Source organism: Sceloporus occidentalis, unplaced genomic scaffold (genome assembly GCF_023333645.1).
Source record: "Sceloporus occidentalis isolate IW3139 unplaced genomic scaffold, rSceOcc1.0.p SCAF_6, whole genome shotgun sequence".
Lineage (NCBI taxonomy): Eukaryota > Metazoa > Chordata > Lepidosauria > Squamata > Phrynosomatidae > Sceloporus > Sceloporus occidentalis.
In genome coordinates this window covers 111490742-111516175 of record NW_028316986.1, presented here as the reverse complement: position 1 = coordinate 111516175, position 25434 = coordinate 111490742, and the positions used below count along the sequence as shown (strand labels likewise).

General features: G+C 42.0%; 1 protein-coding gene across 1 annotated transcript in view; it reads right to left on the bottom strand.

The window, feature by feature from the left end:
* Positions 1 to 25434, bottom strand: part of SIM1 (SIM bHLH transcription factor 1) — a 100508-nt gene that overhangs the window by 5763 nt on the left and 69311 nt on the right. The window contains exon 9 of the mRNA XM_089528527.1: positions 11368 to 11533. Within this exon, the coding sequence (XP_089384653.1) occupies positions 11368 to 11533 (166 nt within the window). The remainder of the gene's footprint in view (positions 1 to 11367; positions 11534 to 25434) is intronic.

Sequence of the window (25434 nt, the reverse complement as noted above, 5' to 3'; positions counted from 1 at the left end):
ATGTATATTCTACAATGTATTTACTTACAAAATAAACCTTTCTAAATTTATTTATTTTTCTAAGTGTGGATCTTCAACACTTACATTGGATATTAGAATGTTAGGATATTTTGTCCTAACATACATACTATTATATGCATTGCTGTACATTTATGAGCCAAGAAATATATTGCAAAATTCAGAAAGTTACAAAATGCAAATGCCAGTGCTGAATCTGCTTATTCAGCTGAAAGGTGCAGACAAGTTTGGTTCCTATCAGAAAGAAAAGATTCTTCAAGCATCCTACTTATTTCTACACCAGCCAACTATCATCAGTTAAAAAGAATACAATAAAGACCAATAAAGGACAAGGTCCTGGACTGGGGGACATATAGTAAAGCTCCGCACAGGCAGAACTCCAACACATCCTCCCAGTCCATACACATGCGCACCCACACACACAGATGCCATTTACTGATTGATTGGTGAAGAGCAGAGAAGCCTCCAGATATCTTCCTAGGGCTGAATGCACAATGAAAAGGCAACATCCAGGACCTTCAGTGGGCCCTCTGGAGGTTTCAGAAGAAGATGCTAGTGTGGTTCCTTTCCTTGTCATGTATCACTGTTGGCCTTGAGTCTCTATATTTTATACTGACTTTGTAGTCAACTTACAAACTCTATAAATACAATGTGTTGGGGTGTTCTTGTTTTTTAAGTGAATGTCTGACCAGAAAGTATCTTGTAGCATCTTTGAGACAAGGAGCTGAAACAGATGGCCCAAAAATGCTGGATTGGGGCTAGCATGGAGCCAAACGCCATTGTGCCACACCAACCCCACACCATGCCCCCAACCCAGCATTTTTCCGGTGCAAAAAGAAGCAGTGGTGGCATTTTTTTTTGGAGCTCCAGTGGCATGCAGTATCTAAACATCATGCTGCCAGAGTGCCAAAAAACTGCCGCTGCGTGGGCAGTGGGATGACTACACAGCATATTCCTAGTGTCTTGGGGTGTGCGTCATGCGTACACCATGCCTCCAAGTTGTCGGGAAGATGCTGCATTTTGCCGGTCTGTTTTCCCCCTAACTGAAATAAAGACGTTGGCAGCATGAGCTTTCGTAGACTTCAGTCTCCTTCCTCAGATACATATACTGTATATGCATCTGAGGAAGTAGGTCTACGAAAGCTCATGCTGCCAACATCTTTATTTCAGTTAGTATCAAAGGTGCTACAAGATCTCTACATACTGATTCTACAGACTAACATGGCTATATCTTTGAAGTCTAACCAGAAAGTCTGTCATACAGCAAATGTCAGTAATGGTGAAATGTACTGATGCAGCAAAATGCATGAAATGGTACTTTTAGTTAAGTTTTTGCTTTTTAATATGTTCTTTTATTATTGTTACATGCCTTAAACACCTTTTTGTCTGAAAGTCAAGGTATAAATACAAAGAGAAGGGGGGGGGGACATCTATTTTAAGCATAGGAAATTATTCACAATGGTATATTGCCAAGCAGCTTGTTAGTAGTAGATCTGGAGATTTTCAAGAGCTGTAGCTGAAAACAGAACTGCATGGGTGGGAACAGGAATATATTTGACACTTTAATTATTATTTGTTCTGATGGCAAAAGGTTATGGACACAATCCTTCCCTATGCAGACACAGACATACAAATTTATTTCCATAGTCATCGGAGGCTAAAAAGGACCACATTGCCCCACTTCCTTGTGTGTGTGCAAGTTAGACAATTACAAATGACAAGAACACCTGAATGTGGCTTCTCTATCCTTGTCCAGCTCACTCCTCCACCTTCACATAGTCAACAACTGTGAGCTCTGAGTCTGAGTTTTCTGGTGGCATAAAAGAATTAACTGCTGAGGAACATACAGGAGATACTTCACTTCCTACGTTGCTCTAATGGGGTGCCTGTAACTTCACGTTCATGTAGGTGCAGAGAAAAACAAGGACTCTGCTATCATGTCTGCTGCCCATGCCATGTACCTCTCCCAAGAAACTGCGTTTTCTGCATTTCCCCTAAGAAATGGCTGTATCCATACCCCCGTTCAGAATCTTCCCTCTTAGACAATCAGGATTCCCAATAGGTTGGAACAGCAGTATCCATATACCTCCCCTTCTTATCAGTATCAAATTTCCAGGGGTGGGTGGGGTCCCCCAGGTGTGACTGATTTCTCCTAAAACACTGGCTAGACATATATGAGGGGGATCCTTTAGCACATTCCTATACAGTGGGCCCTTGTTATCCACTGGGGTTTTGTTCCAGGAGCCCCTGTGGGTATCAAAATCTGTGGATGCTCAAGTCCCATTAAATACAATGGTGTAGTCAAATGGTGTCCCTTATGTAAAACAGAAAAGTCAAGGTTTGATTTGGGGAATTTATATTTTTTGAATATTTTCAAACTGTGGATAGTTGAATCCATAGATAGTTGAATCCATGGATACAGCAGGCCAACTGTATTTTTCACTATCCACGCTCCTTTCGTCTCCCTGCTCCATGGAAATGTCAACACCAAGCCTCATCTACAGGTGATGTAAAGCTGAGAAACCTATAGGAACTTCATATTCTCAGGTGTCTGATGTACAAGATTTGCTTAGTCTCAAGTTTTCCCCTAATCAAAGAATATCTTACAAGAAGTATGTGACTCCCTGTAGAAAAAAAAAGAGAAATCAATCAAATATTGTATTTGAACCAGAGACTATGGAAGAGTGTACACATTTCTTTTACAAGACTTGTTGAAATAAATGAAACCATGAAAGAGCATGACATTTGGTTTTGTGGCATTTAACTTGTCTTAACATTGATGCACTTTCACTAAGAAAAAAGATGGGAGTTTTATCTGAGGAACAAAATTATTTTATTATTTATAGGCTGCCTTTCTCTTGAAAGGGGCCCAAGGCAGCTCACAACATGAAGTTACATGAATTAAAATCTAAGGGAAAAATTGATTTTTTTTTGAAACAAATTACCTACTATATTAAAACACTGATAGTTGAAGATTATCTGGAAGAACAAATAAAATTCAAAGAAAAGAAAACTATGGCCCTGAACAGACGGGCACCCAAGTACATACTCCGTACATACTAGGGTTGCGTGGAGGCATCTCTTTTAGATGCCCGCAACCCTAGTATGTACGGAGTACGTACAAAACAGCAGCGCCCTATTCACATGGGCAATGCCATTTTGATATAACGGACGCCTACCATCCGCACATCACGGTGCCCTGGTGGCGTTGCGAGTGCGCGCATCACTTGCACACCGCAAAAAGAAGCTGCTCTTTGCAGCTTCCTTTTCCGCCACTGGGAAGCCTCACGGTTTTGAGGCTGAGGCTTCCCGCCGGCAGAAATGGAGGCAGCGGCAGACTGCCCTTTTTGGGCGGTCTGTATCCCACCTATGGGCTTAACATAGAACAGGGATGGGGAAAGTCTGGCCTTACAGCTGCCCCATACATTTGTCTCTGTGGCTTCCAGTGCCACCCAGCAGCCTCACATTTTTTAAAAGAAGGGGAGGTCTTAAAATACCCCCACACCACCTAGGAGCCAGGGGCAATTTTGCCATGTGCAAGAGCACTTTTACCATATTTGAACATACACACACACACACAGAGCCATATGATCTTCTGGTCAAGGAGAAAGCATAGGTTACCAATTGAGCTTCAGCTGTCTTTTGCAAGCAAGAACAAGTGGTGATGAGGAAGCTATTGCAACCATATAAGGAAGTTGTTTCTTCTTATTTCCTCACACCAACTCTTTTACCATTTTTTAATGTGGCTTCTCCAGTCAAATCACAAGATCGAGGTTGGGGCAAATTCTAAGAGCTTATTTGACCTGGAGTTTTGCCTGACATCACTCACCACTTTCCAAAACTAAAGGGACGACTGGCAATAAAGAAGCACCAGGGAATTCATCCGCTCTATTTTTGGCCATTTCCAATCATCTCAATACTTTCTGGTGGATTCTGACAAGGGTGGCTTGGCATTTCTTAAAACAAGGTCTGACATTTCATGTGCTAATCCAGGGCACCAGCAAAGTGTGAAGCAATTATAGAGATAGAATAGCTGATGGAAGACATTTTTAGTCACTGAAGATACTTTATCCCAAGAAAAATTTAGAAAAATGTTTATTTTAGGACGAAAAGAAAAAAAACATGCTTAAATTGTATTTTGATCTCTTGACCTGTGAGCAAAATGGCCATAACATTGCTATGGAAGTCAACAGAACCAACGCAGTGTAAATATACTACAATTTATGATCCTGGAATCCAGACAATTTAGAACGTAGGCAGCTGTGGCTGGTGGCTTCTGGATACTCCTTTCTGGCTTTTAGTCTGAAATTTAGGATGATGAACTTAGTGTAGGGGCAGGGAACAATATCCTGAATAGGTCCTTAACATTCCAACTAAAGAACTGAGTGGATTCACCACATAAAAGTAGCCCTTGGACCTGTTGCAGTTGCCTACCCCTGCCTTTGGGGCATCGTAATGAACTCAATCTACTCTTTTATTAATTAAATATGGCCATATTCTCTCCTAAATGAGACTAGTTAGGAAAATGAGACAAGATCCAGAACCAGTGCAAGTGTGAAGGAGTCTGAGCAAAGCTTAACAATTTTTTCTCCATACTCCCCCGCACCTGCCCACAAAAAAATTAAAATAAAACAAAATAAAGTCCCAAAGCTAACTTTCGTCTGGGGGGGGACTTTTTCTTGCTTCCTGAAAGAAGAGTTCTGATTCTTAAGGGGAAAAATTGTTATTATTGTTTTTACTTCTAGTGGTCTTTTCTGAAAGAGTGCTGAAGCCACTAGATAGGTTTGCCTAGCTCGCTTTAAATTGAAATCTCTCTCTTGCAGACCCCCAGATTCCAGGATTTTTAGCCAGATAATCACATTACCTTAAATCTCTTTCTTAAAGTCCTGTTTGTTTTTTCATTGGAGGAACTTGGTTAGTTTTTCTTTACCACTTCTAGAAGTAGAACACTTCCCAGATCCTCCTCAGGAAAATCTAACAAAATTTGGGAGTGGGCATTTCTGTCACTTCTGAATCTCCCTCCACTTTCATATTTGCAACTGAGGGAGAGAACCTTATTGTCCCCACTGCTGAACATCTCTCTTTATCTTCCCCCTGCTCCTCTTAACATGCACTAGACAGATGAATGCTTGGTCCAAAACTCCTGCCACTTCTGGAAATCCAGTGTTGGATCTCAAACACCTTTCAACTTAGTGAGATTTGACAATTGTTTTTCCTATTCTGAAGCAACTGTCATATAGTAGCTATTTCAGTTAACCATTCATTATTCATCATGTATGAAGTTCTGCCATATTTGCCTCTCCCTACTCCTTCTCCCAGCAGATCTTACCAAGGAAACTGTTCTCTTAGCAAACCTCAGTCGAGGGTTCTTCCAGCAGAAGGGATTTCTGTTAGCAGAAGAGACTTGAGCCCAATCCTAGTCCCCAACAATTGGTGTATCTTTGAGTTAAGACTGATCTGTTAGTAACCTTTTACAAAAAAAATAGTATGTACATAGTTATTTTACATTGGATGGGGGCTGTAAATGTAACTATTAAATATAAAATTAACTTTTCAAGACTTGGGAGGTACTATCCTATTAATTAGATAAGGGCAAAAGTACAGGCTTCAAATATTTACACTGGGTTCAGGCTAGGTTGGAGGCTTCCTGGCAAACTTATAGGCTGATGCTGCATGCCACAATTTCTTTCTGAACCCAGACACCCCTATCATGCCTAAACACAGTTCATTGAAGTCCAGGCTGAGTACTATGAGATTACTCATTCAGGCCCGAGAAATCTACATCCCTAAACCTCATTTCTGATAGGAATAGTGGTAGGATTCAGCTCTTCCTCTTAAATCACAGCCCTGGGACCCAGAAGCTGTGGGCAGAATTCTGTGGGTGCACAATACTAGTAGTTGGATGGATGTGAGGGTGATATGGCTGCAACATCTGTCACAATACTAGTAGTTGCAAATCTTCCAGGGTTGTGTAGTGGTGGCAAGGGAAGGCTTTCAGCAGCCTCTTTCTCCAGTGCCATCTTTCCTTCATAGCCACAGGGCTTCTGGGCTTTTCCTCCTGCCTCCACCAGTTTTAGTAGTGTAGTTATGCTGATGTACTGCCCCAACAGGATTATGACCATTGCCACTAGTCTCAGATGTGTGGATTTGATTGTTATTTCATATTGAGGGGTGCTGAGCATGCTCACAAATGTCCATTGTATCTGAAATTATTCAAGGATAATCCCTGACATTAAAAGCAGGTAGAATAATAATAATAATAATAATAATAATAATAGTTTATTTATATCTTCCCACCTCTCCCAATTGGATTGAGGAGGGATCACAGCAGAGTTAAAAAAAATACAATTAAAACATTACAATATTATTACCACACATTAAAACCACAGTTAAAAACATAAAATCAACAATCATGGAGTCAGATGCTCTCATTCCATACAGAAACAGTCTTTAATTCATATAAGATCAAGTGGGTATGCACTTCGAAAAAGCTCTGTCTTAACCGCCTTCCTGAAAGTTTCCAGGGATGTAGCAAGGCGGATCTCCTCTGGGAGTCCATTCCATAGTCTGGGGGAAGCTATACTAAATGCTTTTTGGGAAGTAGAAGCATATTTTGATGCTGGTACCTCTAAAAATTTCTTCCCATTTGTTCTAAGAGTGCGAGGCGGATTGTATAGGGAGATGCGTTCCCATAAGTAACTCGGGCCCAAGCCATGTAAGGCTTTAAAGGTAATAACCAACACCTTGTATTGTGCCCAGAAGCTAACTGGAAGCCAGTGTAGATCTTTCAGAATAGGTGTTACGTGGTCAAATCTCGAGAATCAGGTGACCAACCTGGCTGCTGCATTTTGCATTAATTGGAGCTTCCGAACTTGATACAAGGGTAGCCCCATGTAGTGCGCATTGCAGAAATCAAGATGAGAGATTACCAGAGCATGTACTACAGCTTCAAGGTCCTTTCGGTTGAGGTAGGGCCGCAGTTGGCGTATCAACCAAAGTTGATACCAAGATAAACCCTGTCTGAGATTAGGTTCTGATTAATAATCCTGGGTTCTTGAAAGCTCGCCCTGGCTGGGGTGGCTACAAAAATTCCCCATGCAATAAGAGAGCTTGTCACATGGGTTTCCTTCTAAGTGGTTGCTGGACTGCAGCCAACACGAGGCAAAGTCTTTCATGGCATCTCTCTTTACCTAAAGCTTTATATAAATATCAAGACAAAATGGGAAAGTTGATACATTTTATGAGTGTCTGGCTTTCTTTTTCCCCCTTCTTGTTGAAAGAGCTCCAAAGCTTATACTCTTAGCCTCTAACAACAAGGAGTGATTCAACAGAATGTATCGGCTTACAAGTTACAAAGCTGTATAACACTTAGGTTAAGAAGCGAGGCTGACAAAGCTTAGGCTGCCGATTGCAATAGAACTTAAGCATGACACTTAAGTATCTGTTGGGCTGTAACTTCATTAAGCGACTAAGCACCAGCACATTCCCTGCTGGGTAACATTTAACAGCAGCACAGAAATCCACACACCCCCATAAAGGACTTTGATATCAACACCCTTCCTGTCACAACCTAGAAAGCCATTTTAAAAAAGTAATTTATTCCCATTTATCATTACACTATTTAAGAAGTAATCTGTTGCCTTTCCTCATTACAATGTGCTATATATATATATATATATATATATATATATATATATAGTGGCTTATTACATATTTAATTGTTATGTTTGCTAATATTTAATTTCTTTTTTAAAAAGATTTTTTAAAAAAGGAATAGCATTCCAGGGAGGAGACAATTCATCAAAATGCCTCCAAATTTCCTTTTTAATGTCCCTGTGGAAAATAACTTTCTAAGCTACTTATCCCACCAGAAAAGTAGCTTTGGCTTGAATCCTATGTTACTACAATACACTCCCTGAATTCAGTGTAATTTGCCTGATTCTTGACTGACAAGTTAACATTTGATTCAATGGTTCTACTCTAGTTAAGGCTAGGCAATAGGATTTAGGCATGTGTTCTAACTTTGTACATTGCTTTTAGCATATCATTTTGTTACACCCTCTTTTTTAAAAAAATAACATTAAAGGGGATTTTTATCACTTGTAATATTTTGTTTCCATACCCTTCAACACAGATAAAAAGTGGGCCACATTTGGCCAAGCAACTTCAGAATGTGCTCAAAAAGCAAAAGTAAGTAATACGGAAGAACACACAAGCTAGGAGAAGTTGCAGCAGTTTGCTTTTGTCTGAGTCTACTGGGAGGGTCAAGAATCCACCCCCTCCTCTCCTTCTCTGCTGAATTAACTAAATGTAAATTACAGTTGCAGTTTGAACTCAGTTTGTAAGCCAAGGGAATCATTCAGACATGAATATGCAAATAATCTCACTCACACATTCTGGGTTTGTTAGTAACAGTATTGAAACACATATATATGCATCTATGCAAGTTTGGGTGCTTGCATGTGCCAGCACTTGAATAAAGATGGCATCAACAATGCAAATGTATTTGAAATATGTTCAAGGCATGCAGAGTTTTAGCCCAGTTTATCCTGGGTCTATCCACATTGGTTATTCACATTGCCAATGATGCAAATCTTTTTTTATAACCCGAGAAAAACTCTGATATCGATTATACCAGGTTAAGTGGTTTTATTGGCAGCCCCCCCCCCCAAAAAAAAAAAACTTAATTGGATGCATAGAAAATGCATCTGAACAGCAAAGATTCAACCCACATTATTTTCACCATCTGAATAACCCCAAGGACAAAGGGGGGAAGTGGGAAGAGGAAAGAGAAATGGGAGCATTTTTAAAACAGCTGAAAAAGTGGGATAACAGAAGATTAACTGAGACTGCTTCTGCAAAATCTGAACAGTTGGAGGGTATGGGTTCCACGCTCAACATCCAACTGAGCACAACACCTGACTTTAGGTAGTGTCTGGTGTTTAACTAATATACCATATGTCAAGCTTTTCCCGCAGCCTGACAAGATGTCTGTGCAAAGAGAGACCTTTTCCAAGTCTCCCTTGCTAGAAAGAAACTTCTGCAGCACTAGGCATTTGTAGCTTCCCTCTTGATTTGTGTCCCAGACACAAGGGTGATCACAGATGCAGCCTACATTGTACTGAGAACATATGCATGCTTTTAAATCACTTTTATCTTGCTTTTACTAATGTAACCCTGAAATGTAAAGTGTGTTCTTTCTGCATTCACTGTTATAGGCAGAACAGATGGTGAAAGGCTTAGATTAAAGTAATACAGCATGACCATTAAAATAACCTCTGCTGGTGGTGAGTCCATACGAGTTTGGAAGCCACTTTTAGAATAAAAGGGCTATTTCCCCCTTTTCTTTTCAAAGTTGGCAAAGTCTGCTGGTATGAAATCCAGTATATTACATATATTACCTATACAGTCCTTTTAATCAACGTGGGATGTGCCTAAATTAAGGAAACAGCATGCCAAATAGCTGTAGATCATGGGTGGGAGCATCTGAGAGCAGTTTTCCAGATGTTCATGGACTACAAATGCAGCAGCCCCAACCAGAGTAGCTTGTGGTGAGGCACGCTGGGAGTTTCAGTCTTTCTGAGCCAAGAAGAAATGGGACCTTGGTGTTCATTACATGGGAATATAACAATATCCCATTGACATTCATAGGCAATGGTGGTTATCTCAATAAATAAGTTTTCAGTTCTGTAATTTCAAATGGAGTTCCAAACACTGGATTATACTCAATTCTACAAGAGTGCTAAAAGTGAATTATTGAAAGAAACTTTAAAGTTTGAACCAAATCCTATGTGTTCCCATTACTGAAAGAGTACTGTTCACTATGTGATCATTATAATGAAATAGCAGCCCCAGATTATCAAGATGATTATATGTCAGTGTTTTTACTAATACTTCTGCATAGCATGGCATAGGAAATGTTTCTTTCTTTATTTCTTTATTATTTTTAAATCAATAAGAAAAAATAGGATTGATGTCAATATGGTACCCCTTTATTCAATATGTAAATGCAAACAAAAAAATAACAGAACCACCAGGTCAAATTACTAATCTTTGATGAGATATTTTTGATGCAGATACAGATAACTGTAATGAGTTGATATCTAGGGAAGACACAAGATGTTCAAAATAAGGGAACTGAAAAACTACAATGAACTGCACACTGGATACAGAGAAATGACATCATAATATTGTTGCTGTTTTGTTATTTTTTGGAGTATTTTTATTTTCATGGAAATGTGATGTTTATATTTGTGTTTATTGTTTGTTGAATTAGTATAAAATAAAATAAAAATAATTTCAAAATAAAATATTTGGGGAGATTCAGAATGACTATGACTCAAAAACACCTTCACTAGGATGTAAGCTGCCCCTCCTAACTCGTGGATCTGGGAGCCGTGTCCTCAAATACCTGCGGGAGGGTGACCTCTACTATTTCTAATGGCATTTTAATTCAACTAAGACATCAGAAATGTTCAGTTTTAATCCTTGGGGCTTTTTTTACATTTGCATTTATTTGAGGCACTTATGAGAAGTTTTTGACATCTATAAGTTTCCTAATGGAGCGAGGGGCTGTTCACAAGAAAATGCTTGTGTTTGTGCTTTCCAAATGAGACAGGACTGTAGCTCCCACAGTCGTTAGCCAGCAGAGCAAAGATGGGTGATTATGGGATTTGTAGTCTAACAACATCTGAAAAGCCACACTTTTCCCACCTTAGTCTAAGGAAGGGTGGGGAAAATGCAATTCATGGGCCACATGCGATCCTAAGAGCATTTTGAAAGGACCTCTTCCCCGAAATTGCCATCCCCATATCCCCTAAGATGACTTTGGTTGTCTTCTTGTTTTTTAAAAGGCTTTGGCTAATCTTAAAGCAGCCCACAGAGAGTCATAAATCTGGCAAACCTGCCCCTCATGACCCCCAGGAGGTACAGGGAACATACTGATTTTAAAATGTTGTGGTTATGGGGACTCAGGTTCAATGGTTTAGGGTGGCCTTTCAAGACCTCTATCCCCTGGCAATTGCCCATCATTGAAATAAGGGAAGCTCCGGTACCTACAAAGAAAAACTAAATGTGGTTATATTAACACAGAATACAGCTGGAACATACATATCTCACCAAAGGGGAAAGATATGCATGTTTTTCTTTTAATGTTAAGCATGTTATGCATGTTAAACTTTTATAGAAAGTGCTCTCGTGGGGTGGAATAGTCCTTTGTTCATTCTCAAACCATTCTGCTCTAAATTATTAAGCCATCCTATCCTAGACGGTCTGGCGTTAATATGTGTATTTCAAATATTTTATAAAAAAAATACAAGGATAAATAAGAGGTGGAAGCAATCATCCTACCTGTGGATATGGCGATGTCCTAGATTTTGACTTTGTGCTTGCAAGGCGTGATTTGCTTCCTTTTCTATTGTCAGTTATACTTGGAGTTGTGTTTGCATATGGAAATGATGGCTTTGTGGCCAAAACCTGATCCAGTGAAAGTTGTAGTCCTTTGTACTCTGTATCCCTGGATTAAAGATAAAAAATAAAGTATATTTAATACCATCCCGAAAAACCAGGTCTAAACGTTTATCAGGTACATGTGTCTCTCTCTGGATTACAGAAGTAAAGAAAGGGAGAATAAAACAAGAGACTACGAAGGTACACCTAAGGTAGAATGTTCTTTCTCAGTGTCTGGACTCATGTTGGTTCAACACACCGGCACTTGCACTGTTTCCAGAGTCACTCAGTAGTGCTATATTTTCTTCACAGTGATTGTGTCTGCAGCCCTTTTTCTACTTCCCCCATTGCCTACACCACACTTATGCTGACAGCTTATTCCTACCACTGTCTATAAGGAGCAGCTAAAACAATTTTACATGCATCTTAGCTGTCCTCAGCAGGAACCCGTATTGTTAGCCCAGATCCAGGGGTGGAAAACCTACAGCCCTCCAGTTGTTCTGGACAACAATTCCCATAATCTTTTACCATTGGCTACACAGACTATAGCTTCTAGGAACTGATCCAAAACATCTGGAAGGCCAAATGTTCCCCATTTCTGGGTTAGATTTTACAAAGAGTCCTCCATCTGTTCAATGAACATTGTTCCAATGGCACCTTTTTGGTTTCTCTGTCTCTTTGTTCTTTTCCAAGCTGAAACCAAGGGTAAAAAAAATAAATAATTGAAATCTTCATTTAGCTTGAATTCTCTCAGACCATTTTTACTTACTACAATATGTGTAGGTCTTAGGCCACACATCTAGATAGGATCACACACTGAGTCACACCAGGATGAAGTTTAGATCATGCATGTACTCAGAAAACCGAATGAGATGGTAACTAAATGATGAGATGGCACTGAGCCTATTCCATCCATATGAAAAGACCTTGGAAGACACTTTCCATATTTCTAGAGCTTTTTCAAAATCACAAGTCATCACCTAGTGAAACATGTTTCTGTTTCCAGCCTAAAAGCAATAGCACAGCAACTCATAAAACTGTAGCTACAAGAGCAATGACGGTTTTCTCCAAAACAGTGCAGAAATGGCAGCTGTCTTTGGCTAATCTTCTCCCTCAGCTCCTGGTCTAGCTCAGAAAGTCATTGTGCCAGAAATGTACTGAATTATTAAGCTATAAGAAATGGTAAGACAGTAATTGCTGTTGATCCTTCTCAAGAATAATAAAAGTTGCCTGCAATCTATCTCATACAACCTTACTTGGGAGTCAGCTACACTGAACGCATGGACGAGAATGTCTGTGTACACTTTATGCAAGCATAAAAGTCTTCATATTTTGAAATATAATAAATGACAGTGGTTCTCAAACTTTTTACCCTTGTGCTCCCTTTACATCTATATGCAGATGCCATGCCCCCCATGCAACTTAGTATATAAATACAAATATTTTGTTTGTTTAATACATATATTTTCATTCACACATTCATGTATTTTCATATTTTAACATTGTATAATGACATAGTATTGTTTAAATTAAATAGTTTTATTTAAGTAAATTCAATACTTAACACATGTGTAAATTTTACACATAAAAATGTTTGCAAAGAGGAGGAGAGATCAGGGCCTCCAAGTCTCGCACACCGCTTGAGCAACTCTTGTGCCCCTCTGGATGTCCCGTCCCACTGTCTGAGACCCACCAATGTAATTGGAGGTAGGTAAAATTAATAACAACCTCCCTGTCAATGTTGAGCCTCCTCATCTTAAAAAACAATTCTGGGGTCACTATCCACACAGTATTTCTTCAGACAGCCTCAATTTTTCTCTAGGCCATTACTAAAAACTTTGTTGTGGTTTGCAGCAGGGTGAAGAAGGTGCATATAACCAGATGCCTTCTTTGTATCTTGGGCAAAGCTTTGTCAAATTATTTTTAAAAATAAACTACAATGACCTTGGTAGTTCTCTAAAACAAAGCCAAGGGATATGAAAAGAAGTTGAAACATCCAGTCAGATGTAGTGAGCCATGGTGCCTGCAGCCTGCCTGCCTGCCAGCTTGCTTTTTAAAACTGGGATTGTAGATTCAGTGAAAAGAACATGTAAAGATGTCGATTTAATTTTATTATTTATTTGTTTATTTATATATATTTTTCATTTTTATGCTGTCTTTCTCCCAGAAAGGGAGCCAAGGTGACTCACACAATACAAACCCTTTAAAAACTTCACAACAAACTAAGTTTGCGGGACTCTGTTTTCTTTTTGGCTGGCCTTGGCGTTTTGCGGCAGCTGGGGAAGGGCTCTTTAAGGGACATCTGGGGGGAAGGCAAGGAGGAGGCTCACCAGGTGAGAGCGGTGAGCATAAAGCCGGGCGTCCGGACCTTCCTGCCACGCCCCCTCCGCCTCCTCGCCGGACACCGCTGCCAGAGCCGCGTTTCTGCCAGGCGGCCTCCTCCCGGGGTGTCGGAGGTGCGCAACTGCGCACCGCCCCGGGAGTGCCGCCCACGGACTGCAAAGGGGACCGCTGCGGAACTCCGCAGCGCTACCACCGCCCAGCTGCGCAGCTGCGCAGTCGCGCAGTTTTTATCGGGTGTAGGGAGGTTGTGGGTTAGCCTTAGAGCAGAGGATGCCTGAGGTGGCTAACCTCTGCTCTCTCAATTGCTCGGGACGGGTGGGGGGAGGTTATGGATGTGGGGGATGCATGGGCTGGGGAGGAAGGGGATAACATTGTCACGAGCGGAGCTCCTATTGAGGTAGTGTGGGGCAGGGGGAGGTATGGCGGTGGGAGAAGGGACTTGCGTTCCAGGGGAAGGCGAGATCGACGCGTAATATCTATCTCTGCTTCCTGTCCCCCTCCCAACCTAAGGGACCTGAGGGTCACTCCAACCGTGCCACAAACCCTGTCGCTGCTCCTGTCCAATGCCAGATCAATTAACAAGTCCCACATCCTCCACGACCTGTTGGAGGACCAAAATTGTGATCTGGCTTGCATTACCGAGACCTGGCTTGGGCCTGAAGGGGATGCTGTGTGGGCTCAGGCCCTGCCTGCTGGGTTCTCGGTGAAGGACCAGCCCAGGTTAGGTGGGCGGGGGGGTGTGGCCTTGATACATAGGAACACCGTGTCCCTCACCAGGAACCACATCCGACAGACGTCCTACATCGAGTGTATTTACCTGACCCTAAAAGCGAGGGACAGTCTAGGGATTCTGTTGGTGTATCGGCCACCCCGTGCGCTAATGGACTCCCTTAACGAGCTGACACAGCTGGTCGCTGAACTGATGCTGGAGACGCCCAGGCTACTTGTCCTGGGTGACTTCAACATCTCCCTCACGGCCAGCTATGTTCCACCCAGTGCGGCTCGCGAATTCATGGATACCATGGCGGCCATGGGCCTGTCCCAGCTGATTTTGGGTCCTACGCATTGAGCGGGTAATACGCTTGATTTGGTCTTCTGTTCGGATGTGGATAATCCGTGGGCGGAAATAACTAATATTTCCCCCCTGCCATGGACGGATCATTTCCTGGTAGAGGCTACAATCAAGGTCTCTACCCAGATCCCCCCGGGGGTGGCGGACCTATTAGGATGGTCCACCCTCGAAGGCTGATGGAACCCAAAAGGTTCCAGGAAGCTCTAGAGGGACACATGGTTGGTAGTGACGGCGACTCTGTTGATGCCCTGACTGGTATCTGGAATACCGGTCTCTCTAGGGCTATACACAGTATCGCTCCCAAGCGCCCTCTCAGACCTGCTTCCAAGTGCAAGCCCTGGTATACGGAAGATCTCCGGGCAAGGAAGCGGGAACTGCGACGGCTAGAGTACCGTTGGCGGAAACACCTTTGCTTAGACGACAAGGCTCTCCTAGACCAACTGTTAGAGGACTACGGAGAGGCGATACGAGCAGCAAAGAACTCGTTCTATGGTGCTCGTATTGCGTCCGCGGAGTCGCGTCCAGCAGAGTTGTTCAGGGTGGTCAGGGAGCTAACTCAGCTCCCTCCTGCCCTGAACCAGATCCTTGAACCTTCTAAAGCCTGCTGTGACCAATTTAATAACTTCTTCGCGGATAAAACCTCTCGGATAAGCAAAGGTCTTAACACCGACATTATAGCAGAACCTAGGGTAGAGGCGTCCAGGGCCTCCATGGACTCCATTAAACTGGATCGGTTTGAGTTGGTAACTACCGATGATGTGGACAAGATCCTCGGAAGCGTTCGGAAGACAACCTGCTCTCTCGATCCCTGCCCCTCGTGGCTAGCGGCCCAGGGGGGACCGGCAGTAACTTCATTGTTATGCCGGATCATTAATACATCTTTGAGGGAAGGGCAATTTCCATCTGATTTAAAATTGGCCATTGTTAAACCTTTATTAAAAAAGCCCTCCCTCGACCCCCTGGTACATAATAATTATCGGCCAGTCTCGCTGCTGCCATTTTTGGGGAAGGTGATCGAGAGGGCGGTTGCAATCCAGCTTCAGTCGGTCTTGGATGAAACGGATTATCTGGACCCATTTCAAACTGGCTTTCGGGCGGGTTACGGGGTTGAGACGGCCATGGTCGCCTTGGTCGATGATCTCCGTCTGGGCATCGACAGGGGAAGCGTGTCCCTGCTGGTGCTCTTGGACATCTCAGCGGCTTTCGATACCATAGACCATGGTATCCTTCTGGGGCGCCTGGCAGAGGTGGGAATCGGGGGCACTGTGCTCCAGTGGTTCCGGTCCTACCTCTCTGGGAGGTCCCAGATGGTGCAGCTGGGAGACGTGTGCTCCGATGAGCGGGCCCTTAAAACTGGGGTCCCTCAAGGAGCCATTCTGTCTCCCATGCTATTTAACATTTACATGAAACCGCTGGGAGAGATCATCCGGAGACATGGGGCGCGGGGTTATCAGTACGCTGATGACACCCAAATAATTTTCTCTATGTCTCCGACTGATGCAGTGACTGAGGATGGCGTCTCTCCTCTCGTGGCCTGTCTGGAGTCAGTAATGGGCTGGATGAGGGAAAACCGACTCAAGCTGAATCCAGAGAAAACGGAGGTACTTGTGATAGGTTCCCCTGGTCCAGGAATGGCGGTGGTTCCACCTGTCCTGAACGGGGTCACGCTCCCTGTGAAGGACTCCGTGCGCAGTCTGGGGGTGCTTCTTGACTCGTCGCTTCACCTGACTGCTCAGGTGAATGCGACGGTCAAGAACACCTGCTATCAGCTTCGGCTTATTCGCCAGCTGCGCCCATACCTGACCCAGAGGGACCTTGAAACAGTGGTACACGCCCTGGTAACCTCGAGACTGGACTTCTGCAACGTACTCTACATGGGGCAACCCTTATATCAAACCCGGAAGCTACAAATGGTGCAGAATATGGCAGCCAGGCTGGTCACTGGTACTTCCAGGGCCAGCCATATAACACCGGTGTTAAAAGACCTCCATTGGCTGCCCATTCGCTTCCGGGCACAATATAAGGCGTTGGTGATTACCTATAAAGCCCTAAATGGCTTGGGCCCGGGATACCTGAAGGACCGCCTCTCCCCGTATATTCCGCCCCGCACCCTCAGGGCAGCAATTACTTAGGGTACCGGGGGCTAGGCTCACCTCCACTATGAGGAGGACTTTTTCCATCGCCGCCCCGGCCCTTTGGAACACACTGCCCACAGAGCTCCACTCGGCCACCTCCCTGGCCCAATTTAGAAAGGACTTGAAAACCTTTCTATTTCAGTCGGCATTCCCCGAATAAAGTCCAACCAGACCTCCATCCCTCTTTAAGGGCAAGAGGATCGGCTAACGGGGCTTTTAGTTATGTATTTTATTTTTGCTGTGTGTATTTTTTGTTAATGTATGTTGTTCATTTGTATTTTATCTTGTTGTGAACCGCCCTGATCTTTGGAAGGAGCGGTATAGAAATAAAAATTTTATTATTTATTTTATTATTTATTTAAGTGTTGTTTTCTGGCATGCAGAGATTAATGGAGAGCCATTAGTGGAAATACTGCATGGTGTATGAGTTTGAGTGTTGGACTAAGGAGTTTATCACATGCGCTTTTCAACCTGATCCAGGCATGTGACGGGATCAGTCTGGAACAGGGGGAAACGAGTTTTATCACACACAAAATTGCTGCTGCACTTCTGCCCTACCATTATCTGTCCCCTAGCCATGCTTCTCCCAGAGATTTTGCTACCACGGAAGCTTTTCGTACCACAAAATCAGCTGGCAAAGCACGGCTGAGGGACAGGTGATGGTCGGGCAGCGGTACAGCAGCAATTTTGTGTGCAATAAAACCCATATTCCCCCATTCCAGCCTGATCCCATCGTGTGCCTGGATCAGGCTGAAAAGTACATTGAATAAACTCCTAAGACTCTGGTAGATCAGGGTTCAAATCCTCACTCAGCCATATAAACCCAATGGGTGACCCTGGGCTGGTCACACTCTCTCAGCTTCAGAGGAAGGCAGTGGCAAACCATCTCTCAACAAATCTTGCCAAGAAAACTGCATAATAGAGTCGACATATGGTTGCCATAAATCAGAAAAACCTATGGTTCAAAACAACAACAGGTTCATGACAGCTCTTCCTCTCTGCATACAAAATGGCTTGCCATATAGCTCAGAAAAGGTCCATTGTCTTGATGAAAGCATGCTGGCCCCTGAGTTACCTTACAGCAGAAGTATAGAAAATTAACATGGCAGTCCTTATATCAGCAAGGGTATTGATCAATATAGGAAATGCACAAAACATTTTTTAATGCCAATTGAAACCTCATCAGGAGTGTTACCTAGAGGTTGATACTACTGAGAGAGAACTAGAAAAGGTAAGTGGGGCTTTAATTTATTCATTGTATTTATTTCATTTTTATGTCACCTTTCTCCCAGAAGGAAAAAATGAAATCCACAAATCCTCTTCTTCCAACGTTCCTCGCTTCAGTCTATTTGCTGCTATCCTGTAGCTCTCCTTATGTTTTTAAAAACAGTAGCAATGAGGCAAAGTTTCAGAAGGCTAAAAAATCTAACGTGAATACTAGGAGGAAGGAGGAGAGAGACTGACACTGACCCTGGGTCTATCTGTCCATGAGGCAACATATGAAGGTGGATATAGAGGACGTGGGACATGGCATCCAAGGCTTTTGACTGAGAAGAGGAAGGTACATGCATAGTTTTGCAGGCCAAGCACCTTGGCAAGCAGGTGGGTGGGAGAGGGAAAAGAGAGGAAAGTGAGGGAAACAGGGAGGCAGAGGGCAAGTGTTTTGCCTCTTACACCTTCAACTCGAGCAGCCTCCTTAGGCAGATGGGAACTCCTACTCTGGTTACTACCTTGAGCAGAAAGAGCAAAAAGCCTTTCAAGGTACAAATGTTGTACTTCTCTTTTCCTCACCCTTCAACTCTCCAGCTTTTGCTGCTTGGCCACCACCACAATGCCAGAAGCAATAGCCACTTAGAGGCATTGCTCCATGACCTTACCTCACATGCCAAGTCTGGCGAGTAAGAGGGGATAGAAAAGTTTGTTGTTGTTGTTAACTGCCTTGAGTTGAACCCAACTCATGGTGACCCTGTGTATGAAACCTCTCTAAGACCCCCTGCTCTGCTCAGGTCTTGCAAATTCAGACTCTTGATCTTCCTGATTGAGTATATCCATCTGGCATGTGGTCTTCCTCTCTACTACCTTCTAACTTTCCTAGAGGTGGCCTTTATACTGGGGTTTAAGGAGACAGCAAAAGCAGAGTAAGTGGCAGGGTAGCTAAAGATGAATGGCGGGGGGGGGGATGTCCCAGGCTAAGCTACAGGACAGAGAAACACAAGGCATGGAGAAGAGCCTTGCCAGCTAGCCAAACTTCCTGCCTGCTGGCCAGGACAGAGCAACTGCCTTCTCACATATGGAAATCATTTTGGTGTCACCCCTTCTGATCACTTAGCCTAGTGCGGCGTCCCATCACCCCTTATGAGCAATCTGTACAGCCCCTTGGATAGTTTTAAAAGGATCTGGACAAATTCACAGAAAGTGGAGCTATCAAGTTGATACTAGTCAAGATGTAGACTGTATGTATTGTTTTAAATACAAGAAGCAGTATGCTTCAATAAATCAGTTAATGAGGGGCTTTCCTGGCTGGATCAGGCTCGTGGCAACCTCATTCCACAGCCCTGATCCAGCCTTTGGAGGGTGCAAAAAGGAGCCACAAAAAGGTATCATAGCCACTGCAGCGTGGCTGTATGGTGCCCCTTCAACACTGTGTCATCTGGACACAGCACCAGAGGTGTGCCATGATACTGCATACCATCTGGAGTGGCACGCAGCATCATGGTGACCTGGGAGCAGAATCAGGGCATGTGTCGTCAGGACACTGCACCCTGACTCCACCCACAGGCCAGCCTTTCAAGCTGGTCTGTATAGGGCCCAAGTTGACAACAACCATTATATCATGTGGCACTAAATTCCACAGTTTAGCTCTGTACTGTGAGAAGAAGGACTTCTCTTTTTCTGTCTTGAAACTCCTACCTTTCAGTTTCATCAGATTACCCTGATTTTAGAATTTATGGGATTATCTGCCTCCTAAACATGAGGCATAATTTTACACTTCCCTTTCAGGTCTCTCCCTACTCACCCATCTCTAACCTAAACAGCCTCCAGCACTGTAACCTGATTGTCTTGGTTGCCCTCTTCTGAACCTTTTCCAGCTCCATACCATAGTATACTTTTGTTACTTGTGGTTATCATGGGCCCATTCACACTACACAATTATAGTACTATATTCCACTTTAACTGCCATGACAACAGCCAAAGGAACCCTGGGGTTTTCAGTTTAGGAAGGGGGATTTAAAATTCTCAGACAGAGAGCTCCTTGAGTGCCTCACAAAATACATACGTGTGTGTGTGTATACACATTCATTCCCAGGATTCCATGGAACCATGGCAGTTAAGTGGAAAAGCAGTGCTATCATTGTATAGTATGAATGAGACCCACAACTGTATACGGTATTCAAGTGCAGTCACACTATAGATTTGAATAGGAGCAAGATGGTATTGGCAGTTTTATTTTCCATTCATTTTCTAATTATGGCCAACATGGAATTTGCAGTTTTCCAAAGCTCCTATTTGTGTAGGGCCAAGCTGGGTCAACTGAGATATGGAAGTAATATTCCACTAACCTTCTCCTTGAAAGAAGCAGTGAGTAATTTTAACAATTTTCTTCCTGCTGCAAGAAAGTCTTCAAAAACTATGCAATTTTCAAAGCCTAGTTGCAATTCAAGCATATTCTGTGCAAAAATTGTACATGATTGGTTTGTGCTGAAACAGCATTTTTTGTGCATGAAATAGCATTTTCTGTGCAGGAAATAGCATTTTCTGTGCAGGAAATAGCATTTCCTGCTCTGAAAATAATACCACTATGCAGGAATAGTACTTCCTTTGCAGAAAAAGCTTCCAAAACAGAAAACAATGTTTTCTATGCAAATCCAAACATGTGCGAATATTGTGCAGAATAAATCCCCAATTACAGCATTTCCTGTGCAGAAAACAACATTTTCTGCACATGAAATTATATTCCTGGATAGAAATATTATTTTCTGCACTGTAAATGCTATTTTCTGCACTAAACAACCATGTGCAAATTTTGTGCTAAATAATTCCCAAACTGTAAAGATTTTCAGTGTGGAGTCAAAGGCTTTTACAGCTCAACATACAGATTAACATGCAAATCACTTCCTCTCAACCAAGAGTCACACAGTATGTATGTATATATATATATATATATATATATATATATATATCCCACTCCCTTCCATGCCAGCATTCTCTGAAGATGCCAGCCACAGAGGCTGATGAAATGTCAGGAATAAACCCTTCCAGAACACAGCCACATAGCCCAAAACCCCACAAAAACTGTAAAGATTTCCGTTTGTCCAAGATTCTTCTTATCGGTTTTCTCAACACTAAAAAAACAAGTATTTCAACCATTTTTTGTTTTGTTTTTGGAATATTTTTGAATATTATTTCCATCCCTAGCACTACCTAGCACAATCCCAGCTCAGTTTCAGCCAGTTCAGATCCCACTGCTATTTGTGTGAAGCTGGGGGTTCTCAATTTAATTTATTTTGCCCCAATGAGCATTATTTTACTTTTAGTTATGGAGAAATCTTATTTGTCATTCCAATGTACATCCCCTCCATTTGGTGAGATCTTTTTATTGCTCTTTGCAATCTGTTTTTGTTCTCACTGTCTTACATAATTTAATGTCATTAGCATATTTAGTCACCTCATCCTTAACTCCAGGACATTTATAAATAAGTTAAAATGTACTGCTCCTAATATCCAATACTGTGTAATTTAGGAATGAAAAGAACATTTGTCATTTGTACCCAGTCCAAAAAATAAAAAGCAAAACAGGTTTCTCAATAGTCATGAAAGCCTGTTGAGAAGAATAATAGATGAATGAAAATCTTGCACAATTTTCTCCTAGCATTCAAATGTTGTGAATTATTATATGTAGAAAAAATATTTCAGAGTTTTGCACACACACAAAAATCCTGTTATCTGTGAAGAAAATACTGTTTCCTATACAGGAAGCTTTTTTTTCTAAGAGGAAAGCAGCTTTTTCTGTGTAAGCCCCCCATTGTGTTTTTCTTCACAGAATAATTGCTCCATTTCAGGATGTTCAAATATGACAAGACTACTGTGGGAGAGTGGTTTGAGTATTGGACTACAACTGTGGAGATCAGTGTTCAGTCCCCAGCTTGGCCATGGAAACCCACTGGGCAAGTCATAAACTCAGAGCCCCAGAAAATCCTGTGAAAGGACAGCTTCTCCTTAAGGTCACCATAAGCGACAAACAACTTGAAGATACACAACAAAAACTATGGGGGGGATACTCATTTCACCCCATAGCAGGAAAAAAAACTTCCATAATGATTTCTCCTTCACGACAGAACAAAATGCTCAAAATTTATGTCCAAAAACCCAATCTTGAACCCCATGAAAGATGTCACACCAAGACAAATGCCTCACTTTCTCCAAAGGTTATCACCATGATTGCCCAGGACCACAAAGGCATCTGGTCTGTGATTTTCACATGCTGAGCAGCTATGATGTTTCCTCTCTGAGGGAAAAAAAAAGTCTGTTCTGTGTTTTGTGGGATACCTTCTCACATAAAGCATTCTTTAGATACAGAGATGAACACATTGAACCCCCCCCCCATTTCAGTATGGATCATTTTTTCTTTAAAATAACAATTATTAAACAAAGCCCATGGGGTAGAAAACTTTTTTTTTCAATATGCAATCATCAAACTTGCATCCTGTACCTCTGTTAGGAAAGGGCTAGGTGATGGATTCGTAACAAGCTGCAAGTGAACTCAGGAAAAACAAATCTTAAAATTACTAAAATGTTGAACTTAGCTCCAGCTTTTGCTCTAATCTTTCTGCAGCCTTCCTAGTATGGGACTGTACACATTTAATCCACAGCTGATAAATGAATTTTTCTGACAAAGGAGGTATTCATCGCACAACTTTGATCATACAGTGAGTGGGGAGAACTTTGCTCACCATAAACTGGAGACACAGCAATAAGCCATGAGCTGTGGTACATTGCAGAGTATTGTGTTAAACCAAACATCCTGCAGGAAAGTAACAGGTCTAGTTTATGCCATACAATGTAAAAAAATGTTTATATCAGAAATCTGTGAAATGCTATAAATTAATGTTCCTGCTCAGAAAGTTTGCTTTTTTAGTCATACACACCAGAGTTACAATTAATCTGAACAAACAAATACTTCTGGCCATTTGTCTGTGAACTCCATTATTTATTTCTGTGGGTGAGGACAGAACAGAAAGAACATTTTGTAAAAATGGCCTGACTTACATCCATAATTCACACTGAAAGCATAAAAAGAGCTTGGCTGGATCAGCCTGGTCCATTTTCCACAGTAGTCCACAAATTGCTTATGGCAAGCCCTAAAAGTAGTGCATGGAGACAATAACTTACTTCCACCATTGTTCCTTAATTACTAGCATTAACAGGCTTGTACAACTGTCATAGCTAGTAGCTATTGATAGTCTTTGTTGTTGCTGTTGTGTGTCTCCATGTTGTTTCTGATTTATGGTGACCCTATCATGGGTTTTCTTGGCAAGTTTCTTCAAAGGGGGTTGCCACTGCCATCCTCTGAGGCTGACTGAGTGTGATTTGCCCAATGTCACCCAGTGGGTTTACATGGCTGAGCTAGGATTCAATTCTGGTCTCCCAGTGTACTAATCTAACACTCAAATCACTACACCATACTGGCCCCTAAAACTTCAAGTAGATTTCGCACCCTACTATATGGAAGCTACCATTCACTATTGGCCCCATTCTCACTTACAGATAAATTGGTGTGCGATCCAAATCGATTCAACAGCAAAGCATGGTTCCCACTACATTTGCCCCGATCACATTTTTCCCCTCCAAAATAATCCAATTGTGATTGTCATTCACAAATGACTTGATTAAAAATGATTGGGTTCCAGCCAGCCGAAGGGTGATTCACACTTGCGCAGATTCGATTTATCGAAAAAGAAGTGGGGAAAATCAGTGTCAAAAAGACGTGGGTTAAATGGGTCTAGCGCAAGGCCCCCCTCTTGGAATTGCTTCAGTGATTCAGATTAAGTGGGAACCAGGGTTGTTTGAACTGGTTCAAAATGATTCACGATCCAGTTTAAAAGGTAATAGAAATGAGGCCAATATTGCTTCCTGTTAAAAAACATAGATAGTAAAAATGGAGTAATGCTGTTCATAGAATGAGACAAGCAGCATTTCATTCTTCATCATAGGAAGCAAAATGTCTTGGGCCAGCCCTGCATCTTTTGCGTATCTCAGTTATGTCAAAAGTATAGTTTGGAACCACTCAAGATTAGTAGAAATGTCCAGCGAACATGAACCACTACACCACACTGGTTGTTACATTCCTCCATGAATGTGTCTAACCCCCTTTCAAAGCTGCGTAACTTTATGACCATCACCACATTGTGTGACACAGACCACTATAATTAAACTAAGGTACAGCTATTATTGTTGACCTGCCATTACCATAATCCCTATCCAGCTTTCCAGATGGTAAGGGTCTGTAGGAGTTACAATCCAGCAACTTCTGGAGAGCCATACATTGGCCAACCTTGAACAAAGATTTGGTCCTAACACAGAGCAGAATGAACTAGTTGAATTCTGAGGTGGCAGAAGAGATTCAGCTACTTCAGCAAGTGAAGAACACTGGTGACTGTTCCCCAACATGAAACATACTCTGTTAGTAGAATAATACATGTCCTACTTTCCCTGTACAAGTCAGATGCAGGGGTAGAGGCTCATTTTTTCCAACCTGTGTGCCTCTTTTTAAAAAAAAATGGACTAAGTTTTCCTATAACAACAAAATGCTTTCATTAAGAGCTGTGCTGATCTCAAGAAAAGCAGGACAGAACCTGAGTGATTGCATTAATCACCGAAGTACATTGCAAATTTGTCTCTGACTTTTTGTGTATTTTTTTACTAGCTTTCCAAAAAGTGCATTTACTAGCAGACAGAAGACCTTTGAAGAAAAGAAACCTCAGGAAAGGTGATAGGACTGCTTAACTATGTGGCAGCTCACTCAGCAAGTAGGAACTCTGGCAGGAAGCAACTGTAATGAATGCTGATAGTGACAAATAGAAATTTCAGCATCATGAAAGCTAATTAGTAATATATATATATATATATATATATATATATATATATATATGGCAAAAGACATAAACTTTTAAACCATGTGAAACCAAGCATATAAATAGATGTTCTGTTCCAAACAACAACAAAAAAAGACAGATGAGTAGGTAAGTAGCAGGCTGTGTATAAAAGTATAAAAAACTTGGTACAGGCGTCATCAGGAGAGATACAGAGCCAAGCAATCAAGGAAACTTAGAAATAAAAAAATAAAATAAAAAACTCACCCACACAGCCAGTTTCTAAGAATACCTTAAAATAAATAGGTAGTCCTCTTTATATTTTGAA